At 40.3% G+C, this 17,826-nt stretch overlaps 1 protein-coding gene across 3 annotated transcripts in view; it reads left to right on the forward strand.

The window, feature by feature from the left end:
* nme7 (NME/NM23 family member 7) overlaps nucleotides 1–17,826 on the forward strand; it is an 84,562-nt gene that overhangs the window by 6,911 nt on the left and 59,825 nt on the right. For all 3 annotated transcript variants that reach the window (XM_078168569.1, XM_033622538.2, XM_033622537.2), the window contains exons 5-10: nucleotides 2,496–2,546; nucleotides 2,757–2,964; nucleotides 3,077–3,182; nucleotides 8,949–9,013; nucleotides 10,540–10,608; nucleotides 11,707–11,808. In XM_078168569.1, the coding sequence (XP_078024695.1) occupies nucleotides 2,496–2,546; nucleotides 2,757–2,964; nucleotides 3,077–3,182; nucleotides 8,949–9,013; nucleotides 10,540–10,608; nucleotides 11,707–11,808 (601 nt within the window). The remainder of the gene's footprint in view (nucleotides 1–2,495; nucleotides 2,547–2,756; nucleotides 2,965–3,076; nucleotides 3,183–8,948; nucleotides 9,014–10,539; nucleotides 10,609–11,706; nucleotides 11,809–17,826) is intronic.

Raw genomic sequence — 17,826 nt, forward strand, 5'->3', positions numbered from 1 at the left:
ATTAGTGGCTCGAGTCTGCTATAATCGATCTCGCCGTTGCTGCACTACGTTACGACATGTAATGGATTGTCAAGTATTCAAACGTTTGAAAGGCTGACCTGGTACATACCAGACACTAAAAAGAGTCATTCAAAAGATTTGTTAATTCATTTTTCGCCCATCACTAGATCTGACAAGTATTAGAAAATATTTGAAAGCATATGACGGGTTTAATTCAGAGTTGTAGGTGGTATTTTGATTAGCATTAATATCTTGGAATTTTTTAGATTTTATTTATTCAGGTCAATAAAAGTTTCTAAAATATTTTGGTTGAAAATTAATTGTTTGCATGTTTCATTAAAATTGAACAGTTCTTTCAACGATGTTCCTCTGCACAGATAACTAAAGTAAAACTGTCTGTTGCCCAGTATGAAGGTGACTACTGTTTCAAAGCTTTCTCCAGCTGCCAGTAATAAAAAAATCTGCATCTACAAATACTGCAATCTGCTGGAAAATGTGTAAATTTTTTATAGATATATTTATTGGGTATTTACAACATATAAAATACAGTTTGTAGGTGCACTTAAAAGTATCTGCTCATTCTTTTTTATGATAAAAATTGACAAAAATAATAAACAAAAACACAACATATCAAAGTAACCCCCACCCCTGTACTGAGCATTGATTACATCATTCAAATCAAATCATCATGTGGTATTAAAAAGGTAGAGATATAACATTATATGATAAATTAAAAACATAACAAAGTCCAGAAATAATTATACATTTTTTTTAGCTGCAGTGTTTGCAATCAGGATAAAATACTTCTCATGATGACTCACATTAAAGGGACACTTTTCTGATTTATGATATGATATGACTTTGTGTCATAGCAGTGTGGTAAGTCTGAGTAAATGTGGTGAACTTCCCTCTATGTTGCCAACGCCCAGATCTCCCTGCTCACAGCTGACTTTAGGGCTGATGCTCGAATTACAGATTGAACTTCCGCATTTTTGTAACCCAGCCAACATGGACACAAAGAGCAGTGGTTCCCAACCTCTTTCCTTAAAGGACCTCTTCTGTCATTGAGTAAACTGACGACCCCTGACTAAGTGACATAACTTATGTGTATTCCATATTATTTTCAATGTATAACAATAACTGTACAGAACAAACTTATAAACTGTGCATTTTTTTAAGTTTTCATACACCTCTTAAATGAAAAAGGTCTCACCGCCGCCTTTGAAGCTTTGGCGACCCCTAGCCGGGGTCAGGAGTCACAGGTCGCCAACCTCCAGGGCTGAAAAATGAAGCCAACATGAAAGTGCCAAACACTGCAGTTCTGTGCCACTTGAGGCTGGTGTCAGAAGCCAGTCAATCCTTATAGACCCCCATGTTAAAATGCCCGACTTTACAGCAGAAATAAACGTGTTTACAGCCAAATGCAAAAAGAGGTTTTGGTCTGTATAGTTAATTTTCCCGTTCATGACAACTGTACGGGGGTGAATTTTTATATGACTCACCTGTTTACATTTTATTGAGTCTAAAAGTTGTGCATAATTAAGGGCTGGCCACTTTGAGTGACAGGCTGTCAGCCGATAGTGTCCTCGGCTTCTCAGTCAGATCCACCCCTTGCTCCTCCACAGCTCCAGATTCGACAAAATACGGTCACTTCTGGCTCCAAAGTCCAAGATGGCAACGTCCACGATGCTGAACTAGAGGCTTCAAAATGGGAGTCCAGCTAGTGACATAGAGTAAAGAAGCGCTTCAAGAGAGAGCTGCCCCTCTCTTTCCTCGCTTTCTCTCAAACTTAGGCAGTGCTGAATCAAATGTAAACCAAGATTCTGTTACTGCAGTGCCTATTTCTCGCCTTAAATGTTTTCAGAAACATATTTCAGCTTACTGTGTAACTGTGATATGAGGCTGTTTGTTACCAGCTGGCCACCGTATTGTTTTCTGAGTCAAAACGGATGAACTCGCATTACGTCAACCACCAGTGGGAGCATTTTTTGGTCTGGTGCAGCCTACTGCACAGTGGTAGTTGTTGGTTTTCTTTCTCTTGAGCAAAAGCAAATGCCACAGCCCTTTTCCTCTGTTTTCTCTGGTCATGCAGCACCAATGTCAAAATTACTGACATCTTTTTACAGCATAGACGGCCCAGTTTTATGATAAGACCCTCCTTTTAGCAGTTAAATACCTCTTTAAGTGAGCTGACATCATGCAAATGTGTACATTTTTAACTGTTGAATGAAAACTTGACATCAGTATACATGTCCTCTGGGTTTTCACAGAAAAGTGTGGAGTAGTTTCCAAACTATTAAGAAGCTAAAACCTTGCACACCAAAAAGCATAAATTTCACACAGCTGCTTTTTACTCTGGCAAGAAATTACATAAATATTATGATCTCTGTGAATGTCTTTGTTGGTAGTTTGGTATGTAGAGTTCACACATAGTATACCTTAGATAATATGGCCACTCATTAACATAATTGTTTTATGGTTTTCTTACATCACAGGAGGCAAGCGGCAGACTTTTATGCAGAACATCAGTCAAAGCCTTTCTTCAAGTAAGTGCCTGTAAATGATTTGCAAGTTTTGAGCAGGTGTGAGCTAACAGAAAACACCTCTGGTAGCCGGTCGTTATCATTAACAGAACCTGTGACATTGATCTTAATGACACTGTAGTGACATTTGAACACAGTTAACACAGCTGACCTTCTGCTCGCAGGAATTCCACTTGTATTAATGGGTTATTCCATCGTTGCTCCATTTTGCAGTAACCTGGTGCAGTTCGTGTCCTCGGGCCCTGTGGTTGCCATGGAGCTGATGGGTGATGAGGCCATGTCTATCTGGAGGAGGCTCCTGGGACCTGCAGACCCTGCTGTGGCGCGGAAGGAGGCGCCGCAAAGTGTCCGTGCCCAGTTTGGAACAGATGGCATCAAAAATGTTGGTCATGGCTCTGACTCACTTGCTGCAGCAGCGAGAGTAAGAATGTGCAGCTTTAGCTTTATTCATGTTCATGTGTGCCCTTTGTGCTTTGTGCTTCACACTCAGAGATGATTACACACTCTAAAGTGTTTTGTGTTTGTTTTTTCAGGAGCTTGAATTTTTTTTCCCATCCACAATTGGCCACGGTCCTTCAAATACAGCCATTTATACAGACTGCACATGCTGTATCATCAAGCCACATGCCATATCAGAAGGTAGGGAACATAACCTGTCTGTATATTAATAAGTATGTGTCTGTCTGTTGATACATTCCTAAATTATGCAGTGAGGCTGTCAAGGTCAGCAGAAACACTTGAAGTCATGTCAATAACTGTATGATGTTGCTGTTGTGTTTACATGTGCGAATGTCACCAACATTTTAGCCAACATGGTGCCAGAATAAGAAGTGTGGCATGTGGCAGACCCTGGATATTGCAGTACCACTGTTTGCCCACTATGAAAATTGTCTCACTTCTGCTCGGCTCACTTCCTCTGGGCCTGGTCAAAGCATTGATTCCTCCAGAGAACGAGCTGCAGCTCATGGCTGTGGCTAAAATGTCTGATCACAGGAGAACAGCTGCTATGGACACTTGAAGCAAAAGTGTCCTGGAGTGCTGTGTCAAATCGGCAGTCAGACAGCACCGTCCTGTTTACTTTTTGTGCTGAAGTCTCTTGACCTTTCTGCACCACTGCTGACGTGACACATTGTTATTCAGCCGTTTTATATTTTCTGTTTACTTAAATGGCCATGCACGAGTGAGAAAACTGCTTAAACTAACATCAGAGAGTGTTTTTACAGTGTGTGAATCCTATCAGTTCTTCACTGAGGCAAAAATACACCTACCAGTGATTATCTAAACTGCATATTATTCCAGTGATGAAACAAATCCATGTTATAGCCATTTTAAGTTTAAGTCAAGTGCTTAGGAAAGTTACTGGTTGTCCTGTACGGGGAAAAGTTGTTGAGATACAGTGATTAAATTAAGCACTGCTGCTGAGTTTGAGGTCCAGTAATTTTTTGATCAGGCATTATTATTAATTGTACCACAGCAGTGATGTGGAAATAAGACTAATTTTAAAATGTGCCGTTATTATGATTGTTTCTAAGAGACGATGACTGAATAAGATTAAATACTAATGAGACAGGTTTTAAATCTTTATTTTATAAAATAATTGTTATATTAATCGAATCTAAAGATATATTAGTCAAGATTAGTCAAGAAAAACATAATGGATAGGGGCAGTCCTAGTGACCAGCCTGTGACTTTTATAACTTCGTCTCCCCCTCCACCTATAGCTGATGTTAATGTCTTTGTGTCACACAAAGGCACGACGTACCAAATTTGGCTTTGGATTTTTCCAAATCCCTGCCCTGATCCCTGTTCACGGAGCATGCCACTGGAGCTCTGACCTGTGAAATGTGAAATTCTCTGGACGGCGCTGAAGTATGCAGACACAGAGTTGTTGACAGAGGGGAGACCTGGACGACTTGTCCCGGACATATAAGCTCACACGCTGCTCATTAGAATAAACAAGCTCACTGTGGTCCCGTATAAATTAATTTAATCTTTACTGCTGATTTGATCTCAGCGGTTATTTGTTTGGTATCTGATTTAGAGGAGGTTTATATCAAGTTTCCATGGGTGTATTTGAGCTCTGTGTGCTGTGTTCATTCTCTATTTTTAGCCATGCTAACGGCATTGCTTTAGGGATTGCGTTGAATGACTCTGGTGTTCCTCTTACATTTCTCCTAGCGCCACCATCTGGTCAAATACCTTTTGACCTAACACCTTCAAAACTATTGACATTCCTACCAGCCTCAGCTATACTTTCTGTTGTGTGCTAATCTTAGTATGCTAACATGCTAATGTTGGCATTTATCTCAAAGCACAGCCTCACAGTGTTGCTGCAGACCCTTTGTCTTGTTTGGAAACACTTGACGACACTTCATTAGGGAGCCCTGAAAACAAAAAATCAGCAGAGACAAACACAGGAACATTGTGAGCTGAGATGACATTTAGATTGGAGCATGCCCCTCCCTGCTTGTTTATTTAAACATCAGAGAGGAAGCAACATAAGTAAAAGGACTCCACATAAATGATTCCATTAATAGCATTCATGTGTTTAATGTTGTGTTATTCTCAGTGTATAGTGCCTTGTCATGGCAGGACATTTTGATCCATCAAAATAACATTAGTAATGCCTGTATATGGGCTGTAGGTGTGCCAGGACCCTGGTGCTGTGCATGCTGCTCCCTGGCATAATATCCTGCCACACCTAAATGGAATAAAGCCATCATTAATGTTATTACTGCAGTTACACCTGTGCTTTTCCTGCTATGACAAGTTGAACTGTCTTCCGTGAGAAATATCTATGAGAGTGGATCCATTAAAAAAAAAAAAGTACTGGCATGCTTTGTTTTGCTGTGGGGCACAATTTAGAAACGGCTGATCTCTCTATCTGCTGCAAAATTAAATTCCTCCAAAACATAAAGCACACATTTGTATAATGTTTCAATTAATGCCAGTGTAATTGCTGATGGTTATCTGCAATTACACTGATGTGACGGTGTTGTAATTTAGGCTGTGTCCGTTTATCAAGAGTGACCAAATATCTCTCTTGGCTGTTCTCCTTTCGTCTTGTTTTGTTAACATTTATTAAAAGCCAGGGGCTGCAGCCTGCTGCTTGGTATCGGTTCAAAACAAACAGCCACAAAGGTTCACCAGTGTACTGTTGATTTATAGACCTATTTATTAAACATGCTCTCTCCGTGATGGTAAAACACATTTCATTTAAACATTTCTAGCACAGGCCTGTATCTGAGTAGGAGTGCATGTGACCTTTCAAAGTCAGCCCACAAATTTCTCTGTGCTCATTGTGGTCTGGCTGCCTGATGGGTATGTGCTTACAACAGGCTTTGCTGTCTCCAGTACAGTAAAACTGATACTGTTCTGTAGCTCACAAAGACATGATCGTGACACCTTCCTTAAAGGAATACTCTGCTGATTTTCAACCAGCTTTGTGTCTTAACAGTGTCATTAGCATGTGTAAATAAACTGTGGTAAATCTCCCTCTGTCCTACCAGTGCCCAGATCTCCCTTCTCATGTGTGGCTCAAATCACGTCATTAGATGGATTTTTGCTGGTTTCTAGGGCTGCTGCTCAAACCACAGATTTTACTTCCGCAATTTTTTTAACAGAAGGGGATCGAGAGAGAGATCCGCCCCTCTCTCCCAAACTCAGACCAAACTGATCAAACGGTATAACTAGGCAGTGCTGATCAAATATAAACCAAGATTCTGTTATTTTATTACCAATTTCTGACTTCAGTGTTTTCAGAAACACATTTTAGTACCCTGTTTAGCTGTAACATGAGAGTGTGTGAACAGAAACTCCACTGTTTCCTGTATTGTGAAGATCAAACCGTAAAACTAGGCGTTCATTTTCTGTATCTGCTTATTGCTGCAGCGGTGCTGGAGCCTATCCCAGCTGAGATTGGGCAAGAGGCGGGGCACACCCTGGACAGGTCACCAGACTATCACAGGGCTGACACATAGACAGACAACCATTCACACTCACATTCACACCTATGGACAATTTAGAGTCACCGGTAAATCCGCATGTCTTTGGACTGTAGGAGGAAGCAGAGTACCCGCAGAAAACCTAAGCTAACATGGGGAGAACATGCAGACTCTGCACAGAGGGCTCCCCCACCCTGGTTCGAACCAGGAACCCTCTTGCTGTGAGGTGACAATGCTAACCACTGTACCACTGTGCCACCAAAACCTAGATGTTCTTCGCTGCCTATTTCACACCTCAAATGTTTTCAGAATCATATTTTAGCTTACTGTTTACATGTGATACGAGATTGTATTTTTAGACGAGCAACTCGCATTATGTCACCCACCTGTAGGAGTGTTTATTGGTCTGGTGTGGTGCAGTGCATTGTGGTAGTTGTAGGTTTTTTTTTTACTTCTCCAGCAAAAGCAAATGGAATAGCCATTTTCCTCTGTTTTCTCTGGCCAGGTAGCACCAGTTTCAAAAGTATTTGCATCTTACGTCTGCATAGACAGACCAGATTTATGAGAAGACCATCTTTCCAGAAGTGAAATACTGCTTTAACACACCGCCATTCGCCTTCTGATATTCGTCCTTCCCAATAAAATCATTTTCTGAGGAAATCTGATGTGAGGAGCTTGTTTAATTTTATGAAACTTGTTTGTAGAGGTAGTCGCATGTTGCAGGTGTTTTGAGTATTCCCATCCCTCTTAACAATTAGTTGACTGTTTTGGCGTCTGCCTGCCAGAGTTCATATTCAGTCAGTTTCAGATTCTTGTGAACGCAATATTTCAAGAACACCTTAAGGGAATGTTTTTCAAATTTGGCACAAACATTCACTTTGACTCACTTTGTCACTGACATCACAAAACATGTTTTTGGACATAACTCAAGAATTTATATGCTACTAATGACAAAATCTCACACATACTGTATGTCCAATGAGATAAAATGATGACATTTCATATCCAAAAGGTCAAAGGTCAGCATCACTGTGACATCATAATATTCTGCAAAAACACTTTTCTGGCCATTATTCAACATCATATCTGAGGAACAGAAGGGGAGACGTTTGGTCAGATACTGAAACGGTGACACTCCTCTTGGGTGTCCACCTTCAAACTGTGCTGCTTGTATAGATCTTCTTTACTGCCCGGAGGGGAAGATGTGTTTGAAGCATCCATGTTCTCACAGACATTGATGTAAACTGTACTGGTTCACGGAGGCAAACAGTCGTGAAGCTGGAATTCTAGTTATCAGACTAGTCTTGTAGGAAGGCGACAGGTATTGTAGTAAAAAACAAAACAACTACTACTACTGTCACTATTTTAATGTGACAACAGTGTTAACCTTCAGACGTAAGGTGATACATTTGGTCCGAGCCAAAAGTAGTGACCCAGTCTGAGGGGTTTGTCCAGCCGAGCTCAAACCGAGACAGTCAACCAGTTCAATGACAAACATTTCCCCTGAAGATCACTTAGGAGGCCAAATTACGTTACAGCTACGTGTGCAGGACACAGCCAATCACAGTGGTGATAAGGGAAATTGTGGCTGCACATGCACTCAGACATGACTGGAATAGAGAAGCTTCTGTTGCCAGGCACCCAGAATAGGATCTCCTAGCAACAGCACCAGCTGCTTTTGGGAGCTGCGCTGAGTGTGTGCCTATCCTAGGCAGGCTGCTGTGTGCAGCCCGGGGAGGACACAGAGGACTCAGACGGTGGTTACTCACCTGATACACACATGTGGACTGTGACCGAGCAGTCACCCAAATAAGAGAGAAATTCATCAGCGCTCGCTGGTCCGAACTGAAAGTCACGATCGCACACAGCAGTGTTTAGAATTAATGGAAACTGTGGACACCTATCCTCCCTGACGAGAACACAGGCTACTTTTTATCAGGATGTCTGAATGAGATTATGAGACTGGCGCCCTCTTTCAATTATGTGTGTCTGCAGCTGTCTGACCTTCACTGTCACTGCTGCACCTTTGTCACTGTGGTTGTACCATTTTTACATTAAAGCTCTGCCTCAGTGACAAGAGGAACAGCTCTGTATCTCTCTCTCTGAAGTGTTAACTGTCGGGACAAAAATAATGTCTCCTCTGCTCGAATAGATAGGACATCTGTAAGACAATCACACTGTACTTTGTACAAAGGAGTCCGTACAATGTGAGGTCATTGCAACATAAGATAACATTTGATGTTTGTATAGGAGCAGTATGATGGCTTCATGGCTTATTCTGTAACAATAATCCTTGTCATTTACCTCACTTCAATTAGTGAAGTCTGCCAAAGACATTATTTGCTTAGGATCACACTGAAGACTTTATTGTAGCAATAAACTCCTTCCTTGTCACTCTGTGTAAACTTAGAATAAAGCTCATAAAAGCCCATAAATATGAACAGCTTTGATGTGTTCACAGGTCTGACCGGGAAGATCCTGAACTCCATATCTGCAGCTGGATTTGAAATCTCAGCCCTTCAGATGGTAAAACTTTAACAGATAATTCTCCTGTGGTCTCGTAGAGTCTGTCATATGTTTTCTGTGTGTTGTCAAATTTATAGACGTGGACTATAGTTATGAAATGATGCCTCACCGTGTTTTTTGGGGGGGGATAATTAAAAGGCCACTACCAGAGGACCTGAGGGTTCATACGATAAAAACAAATCTGATAAATAGGTGGGACTCAGACCATCAAAATCAATTATGAAGCACACAGGAGGCAAATTCAGAGACTTTAAAATTGGTCATGTGTGCTCTCTTTCTGGTCCTCGTTATATTTCTCTAAATGTTACAGTTACCGTGGAAATACTTAACATGCTTAACATACATTTGTGAAATCCAGAAAACACTTTATTATCATGTACAAATATCAAATGCTTCGACTGAAATAATGGCAGCTTGTTATCAAAAACAGTTCTGAAAACAAGGAAGCAAATTGTACTTGAATCAAATTTAAATTTGCATGTTGAATAAACAACTTAATTACACAAATCAGTATGATTCATCAACTTAGTATCCACACACATGCTGTTCCAGTTGTTCCATTTCTAGCATGAAACCACTGAGCGCTCCATAATGACTGCTTTCTGTGTGAAGTTGGAGCAGCTACATGTGTAGGCCACCCCAGAGGATTCCTGCTGCTCGCAAATGCAGACTGTGATATGCAGTCATAGTGTTTCTACTGTTGGCTGTGATATGCCAGTATTGAACTTTACCACCATCAGCTGGATATTAAGATGTATGACATTTGTTCCAACGAGGCCAAATGCCCTGTGTCGCAATGTTAATGAAAGGGAGAAATAATTTGTGTATCCGCTCAGTGATTCAGATCTGCTCCAAAATTTAATAAGCTCTTTCCAAGTATCATGAAAATCAGGCCTGTAGTTTTTCTGTAATCCTCCTGACAAACAAACCTAAAAACATAACCTCCTTGGTGGAGGTAATTAAACGATACATATACTGTATTTAATATAATGTTCTCTTATGCCCGTGTATCTTAGCTTTACTCGTAACCAATATGGTCACCGTATTGACTTCCTGTGATCCAGCCTGACCTCATAATTGAGCTGCTGCAAACAGTGACCTCCCAGTCCATTCATTTTGCCACATCAGACGTGATGCACATTCTGGGCTGTAGGACAGAAATAAATCAATCAGGGTTTTATCTCTGTAGCAGCATGCAGAGCATGGTGTGCATTAATGGGAATAAAGTTGGAGCACATTAACAATTCATGCGGTGCCTTTTGTTCCCAGGACATGGTGCCACAGCCTTGACGATGTTAGTACTGTACATAAGTATTTTTTTTTTTTGAAATTACAAAAGGTCGTCTGTGATGATGGAGCTGTTGTTACAGTTCAAAGCAACTATACTAAGTGAAGTATTTCCATTTGATTAAGGGGAATTCCTTCACTCTGCCTTTATTGTTTTTCTTTCTCATATTTAATTTAATCTATATTCCATTATCAAACTTTCATTTTTGTTTTTCACGTGTAATATTTCTTTTTTTCAGTTCAACGTGGACCGGGCGAACGCAGAAGAGTTCTTTGAAGTGTACAAAGGGGTTGTCACGGAGTATCCTGTGAGTATAAACACTGCGTTGTTGTGCCATCATAGCAAGTACCTGCATCGTGCTGCTGCCAACTGTTACTTTCAATAAAAACACACAAACACTGCCTTATCTTTGGTAAAGATTTTGAGAAGTGACTAAATCTCCCTGATGGTGTTGTAATCTGTTTGAAGTTGAGTCATTGCATGTTGTCACTATCAGTCCCATTGTTATGAAATTCCTAGAAAGACTGTTTCCAGGCAGGGAAATGGTTTGGAATTAACACAATGTTTTGAATATACTTTGTCTTAGCTATTGTTCAAAATATTTCCATACAAATCCCAAAATACGTTATGCAAAATACCTTCTTTGTATTGCTAATATAAAATCTACTGCTGCACAGGGTGACCTTGGAAACATCACTAGTATCACGTGATATAACACAGACCAGACCAGCACCTTCTGGGGGAGAGAAACGTGCTGTCACATAAGGATAAAAACAGGAAAGCAGCAGGTTAACCGTGGCTGTCACACTGATATTTAAGGCACAGAAGATAAACATTCAGTGTCAGTGTGGTATGTCACTAAATGATGCTGGTGACAGTTACAGATGGACAGCTAACGTCAGCTTGAGAAGGAGGCTGCTGCAGTACAGTCAAGCATTTGGCTATTAATAGGTCCGTTATTTACAGGCAACGCTTACCCCAACAATACCTCATGATTCAATCAAATACATTTTTGATTTAATCTGGTATCGTGGTCCAGATATCTATAATATCTGGCATCTGTGTTGGGTCATTGATCCCCTGGGATAGGGGAAGACTACCAGGACATGACAGCGATCAACTTAATTTTTAAATAAGGTATCGCATACCCTCAGGTACAGGCAAGGTCATGAAATAGCTATTAGATGTGTCCACAAAACAATTGCTGGTGTGGTTTATCGGCATCTACAGCAAGTTGGCTGCAGGAATGTCTAACGAGCAAGTAAAGTTACCAAGTTACCACCTAGCAGTTTAGCAGTTTTATAACTACTTATATTGGGTCAAATATTATGAATTGCTTTGAAAATTCAGCTGTGAAAATGTTGGGAACCCCTGGTAAAGTGTCGTCATGTCTCTCTCCCTGCAGAGTATGGTGACAGAGCTGTGCTCCGGACCCTGCATGGTCCTTGAGATCCATGGCACCGACACGCCGCAGACATTCAGGGAATTCTGTGGACCTGCTGATCCAGTGAGTCTAATATTATTTGCTGTTTCCTCATTATACTCCAGACTGGAAGCCTCTCCTGCAATTGAAATGTCAAACGTTTGGTTACATGTGGTAAAAAATCAATACGTCTTCTTCGAATGATTATCCATCCGTCAACCTCCTTTTGAAATGAGTTTTCAAATGTCCTTGTTGTCAAGGACAGCCAACAGATAATCTGGTTTTGATTGATTGATATATTTATTTTGAACATGCAAGACAAAAAAACAAAAGAAAATTAAGTGACATGAACAATAAGCATATAAATACATTCTTACAAACAACATATGCCATTTTGATATGTAACATACAGTCAGCTGCCACTTTATTCTGACTACAGCCAAACTTAATGCAGTCTAACACAATGGCACTGCTATAAATGCTCCCCTCAAAAATGTTCCAATAATATAATTTATTTGCTTTACTTTATAAATGAAGCCATTTCTGCTGCTGTGTGAGTTTGACTGTTGAGCCTGGAAAAAGCAACAACAACATTATTGTCCTTCCTCTGTGTCCCTTTTTATTTTAAGTTATTTGTGTATTTCCCCTCTGGGGATCAATAAACGCTTATCTTATCTTAGAGCCTGTGCAGCCAACTATTTGGCATTCTCTCTGTCTTGTATCCTGCATAAGCCTGACTAAATCTTCTGAGTTTAGGTTTTACTGTGTGATCTAACTCTGGTGTACACCGTCATTAAGTCTGACAGCTGGAAACCAGGTGACTGAGGAGCTCCGTATTTTCTACATAACTGAGCTTAATATTTATTTCATTTCAAGCTCTGATTGGTTCAAAGCTGATGACATGAATAGTAATGCAGATGTATCGGGTTTGAAGAATCTTGAATGAGACAAAATAAACTAAGTTGGAGAATGTTGTTTTAGCCGAGCTCAGTGCACACTGTCAAGACTTTGTGGTCTTTATGACTACATAACAGAGCTGGCCCGTGTGTATGTGTGTGTGAGCAAGTGTGTGAACACGTGCAGTGCATGGGTGTGATTTTGGGTGCTGTGGAACCAGTGCTGCAGGGCTGTGCTGGTTCGTGATGTGAAATCTAATGATAAGATGCTCTGCCACCATAAAAATGAGGGACTACACACCTGCACAGCTCCCCCACCAGTTCAGCAGTCGTCCATGACTCAGCTGTCAGTCTTGTTAAAAATAATTCTGTTCTTTCATGTCTCGTCATTTCTGCTGTTTCTTTTTTTAAAATTCAGTTTATTTAATTATTTTGTTATGCTTTCTGTCAATCCTCCAGGCCACTATCAAAATGTGACCGACAATGCAGCCACAGAGCGGGAAAGGGGTCAATTAATTGGCTAATGATTTCCAGGTCACGTGACAGTGCACCAGGGGTCATCAGCTACATTAGTCCAAGGGACAGAGTTTTTCTAAGCAGACACTGTGGGGAGCAGACTTTCAAAAAAAAGAGCCTAATCAGCCTTTTTTTAATAATATAATACAATTATTTTAATAATGATTAAAAAAATAAAACACAACATTAAATGAGAGCTGTTAGTTTGCCCCTATTAAATAAAGATATGGCAGGAATTTGTTTCAGCTGCCTAAGCTTATCCAATTCACATTGTCCAACCAGCAGAAAATATGACCCGCACACTGTGAACTTAATACATTATAGTAGCACAATCATCAGGACTCAGACCTGACAGTGACATAGAGAGGGGATGAGAAGGTGGAAGGTGGACTATTGCACGCAACATTTCTATGAGTTATTAATAACTTACTCGGGACGCTGCTTTGTTGCTTTTTGACATTTAATATTTTAATATTTTTCTAGTAAGCTTGCCTGAACCTGTCCCACAAGTTGAGGGTCAACTTGCTAATTATAATAATTACTGTATGTGGTCCGCCAAAGCTTCAGCCAGTTGACGATCACTGAAATACACCATTGGTGCCAAAATAATTTAACCTTTGTGACCACCCTATCTTATTGTATGGTTGGGTGAATTCCTGCAATACTTAAGCTACATTCAGACGGATGATTTCCTCTTTTGTGAGTTTGATCTGTTTTTTTTGTTTGTTTGTTTGTTTTGTTTTTGTTTGTTTTTGTTTCACTGAAGTGTGAAAAGCACAAACAACATGGAATCTGATCTTTTTCAATTCTATTTTGGGCCCTCTTTCATATGTAATACTAAGTCAGATACAGGTCTGGTTTGTGCAGTGTGACCTCAGTCTGCACATATTGGCATTTATGCGACTTTTACATCAGTCTAAATTGACATTCATCACAGTTCTTACTGGCAGGAGTCACTCTGTGAATACAAACATGGAGGATGTAGTTAAAAGTAGCCCTTGCTGTCCTGTAATTTATTGAATGAAATCTGTGCCAGTGAAGCTTTTAGCCAGGATCCCACCACTCCTTGCTCCGACTCTGCATCCGTGCACACCTCTGAACAAAAGGAGCAGCCATTACGCCACCAAAAATGTGTCTCTCTTTCTCCTCGTCCTTGTCATCACCTGGTCACAAATTTGCTGCACATTAGCTTATAGATAAAACTGTTAACGCTGACTTCACCGGCCTCTTCTGCACGTTTTGGTCAGTTTAGGTGTGAACAATTGAAAAAAGGGGATCTGAGCAATAAGGTGGCATCAGTGTATACGGGGGGAAATAAATTTCTCACTATATTTGACATAGTTCAGGCTGCTGCCAGAGGCTCTCTTCTTCAGTTGCTGTCATTCGTTCTGACACTTTGTTCTCTTTTAAAGCCTCTGTAACCTCCTTGATTGCTTCAGACTCAACTGACTAACTGGGAGTTGAAGCAGTTTCATAACTCCGTGACCTCAAACTCACCACCTTTCTATTATCTGACAGATAACCTAAACATTAACACTCCTACTCTTCGGTGGAGGTCGGTTATTTGATACACGAGATAAATGGAAAGTCTCAGCAGCACCGAGACCTCAGAGGAGAAATGTTGTGGGCTAGATCAGCATGTTAGAGGCTAGCTGATGAGGTCACTGGGAGGGCGTGTGTGTCCGTGTAACATTGTTCTGCTCAGTACCAAAGTACAGGACATTTTCTTGACAAAAGAAGTGTGTGAGGACATTCCAGACGCCATTATCAGGCTGACAGGTTGGACTGAACAAACACTGGAAGGCCAGACTGTATAACGAGGTCAGAATGCTTATTAAAAAGGAAGGGTCAGTTGTTTGTGCTAAGAATGGGCTAATATTGATAAATTCCAGTTGACTTAAGACCAATCCATAAACAATACAGATCTTGTGTGAATAAAAACACATGACTGTACAGCTGACACACTTTTTACTTTATCATATTAGAGTTGATGCTAGATCAATTTAAAGGGATTGTTTGAATTCTTTGAAGTGGGGTTATATGAGGTACTTATCCATAGTCAGTGTATCACCTACAGTGGATGGCAGTCAGCACGCCCCCGGTTTGGCCACGGAAGATAAGCAAATGTGCTGCTGTGGATTGGGGCAGCAACAAAAAGTATTTTAGCCACCTAACAAAAATCAGAACAGTTTAGAAGTATGTTTTTTGAATAGTTTTTCCACTTTATCTTGCCATCAGGCGGCCCTTTCTAATTGGGAACTGAAGCAGTCATCTATGCCCTCTTTATAGCCACCAGACTCCTTTGACAAATGAAATTGAAAACAGGAGTTGTTGGTCTACTGCTGCCTCGATCAATTAGTTTGTTTCTATTATTGTGTGACTTTCTATCCCTCTAAAACCAAAGTCACACAATAGCACAAACAAACTAAGTGATTGAGGCAGCAGTAGACCGACAACTCTTGTTTTCTGTGTAAGAATGTGCTCTGCTGCTGCTCTCCCTGCCTTAGGCTTTCCATGTAGGCGCATGGAAGGGCAGGAAGGTTTGCCTCTTCCTCATTTGCATGTGGAAGGGTAGAGGTGTGCTCTCTCCACCTTATGCTTTCCACGTAGGTTCATGGAAGAGGCTTTCTGCATAGGCCCAAGGAAAGGCAGAGGGGCCCCAGAACAGAGCCATACCGCTAAATGTAATACTGCAAATGGATATAAAGTTTTCTTTGACAAAAGTGTTCCTGATTGAAATGCAAATTGGCCAACAATGGAATACATGTGTAATTTGAAATTCCTTTATTAAACAACAAGGCTTCAATTAGCCTTTTAAACCATGAATTCAAAGTTAACATAAGAGAAATCAGCAAACTTTCTGTTGCTGCTGTTACAGAGGTTGATAACTGTTAGCCATGTGATGCTAACAGTTAGCTCTGTCAGTGCTCCCACAGCGGTAGTCTCATGATAAACAGAGAGAGAGCGACAGCAGGGCAAGGAGGCACTGAGTGAAGCAATACGCTGCACGCAGCTCTACAATGAAATATTTCACCCATTTTAAATATGAAAAAATAAAAGTAAAAGTCACATTCACATATGGGAGGTTGGGTGGTGATTACTGTAAACGTTAAACAAATACTGATGTCCAAATCAAGTACTCGTGCCCATCTTGAGTTCTGTGGGATAAAATTGCTGTTTTTGTAAATGGAGTCTGGATTTAAGGAGAGCATTGATAACAGCTTCAGTTCTTCACTGGAAAGGGCTGTTTGACAGCAAGATAAAGCTATGAAAATATTCTAAATATAACTTACACCTACACTGATAAAGATTTTTTTCGGAGGTGCCTAAAATAAGTTTTGCAGCTGCCCCTGTCTTCTGTGGTGGTATTCCTGCCTGCTTCTTCAAACTGGGGCGTGTTGACCACCATCTACTGTGAGCAATACAGTGATTATAAGTCAGTACCTTGTACAACCCCACTTCAAAAAATCTGAAAAATCCCTTTAAATTGATCTGCCATCAACTCTTAATATGATAAAGTGTGTTTGAGGTCATCGAGTCCTTCAGCTCTGTAGTCATGTGTTTTTATTCACACAAGACCTCAGTTGTTTATAGATTAGTCTTAAGTACTCTGGAATTAATCAATAATCTGTTCTTACCACAAGCAACTGACCCTTAACTATTAATAAACATTCTGACCTCTTCATACAGCATTCATACATCCTGTACTGTATTTTTGCCTCATGTATTCACACCTCCACACCCATAGCTGCTTTGAATTGTACCAACTCAGGCATGTGACCGTGCTCTGTCTTGTGATGTGTGCTGATATCAGAGTGGACAGACACAACGGTCTTGACCCAGATTTAACTCTCTACCTTCTTCCATTGTGTTTTATTACTTCCTCTTTAAATCAGCACCTTAATAAATCTGTGCCCTCCACTACACATGAGCAGAGCATGGTGCCTCACTCTGTCTTACTGTAGATGATGGGTGTAAGACATGATCAAATAGGCCTGAACTTCCTGTTGCAGGAGGCTAAGACACTATCCATGCATCATGTTGGCTAAAAATATGCTTTTCCTATTGATTTTTGACCCGTCTGCATAATGCTTTTGTGGAAAAAGATATCAGCTGTTCCTGGTAGCCAGTCACTATGCTAAATTTAGTGCACTGTAGTACACTCAAAAGATCCATCTGAGCAGGACAGAAACTTGATTCACCCCGTTTACACACGTCAATGTTCTTTTTTTAAAACCAAGAGAGTTTGTCGTTGATTAAACCTAATGTTGAAAATTGTAACAACAAACTGGGATTGCTTTTTTCAAGTTTTGTAATATGAGGGAGATTACAGAAATCTATGACTGCTTTTAAAGACAATATTTTTACACAGAGCAGACATTTTGTATTTACATTGCATATATGTATTCTTTATATGGTTAGTTTTTATATAGAATAAAAACACAAAAGGGCAGCGTGCCAATAGACAGTAGTAGTAGTTGTAGTAATAAAACATGAAAAGATAGTATGGTGTTATAAAAACACAAGAAATACCATTCCAACTATAAAGCTATAAATCTGTGATAAGACAAGAGTTACATGCCTCGTGATTGAGGTCAAGACACAAGATGTATGTCATAAATAATAACGCACATGAAATTTAATTTTACTACATTTTTCAGATTTGTGATGGCAAGATTTGTGTTTCTCT

The sequence above is a fragment of the Epinephelus lanceolatus genome, chromosome 6 (genome assembly GCF_041903045.1).
Source record: "Epinephelus lanceolatus isolate andai-2023 chromosome 6, ASM4190304v1, whole genome shotgun sequence".
Classification (NCBI taxonomy): domain Eukaryota; kingdom Metazoa; phylum Chordata; class Actinopteri; order Perciformes; family Serranidae; genus Epinephelus; species Epinephelus lanceolatus.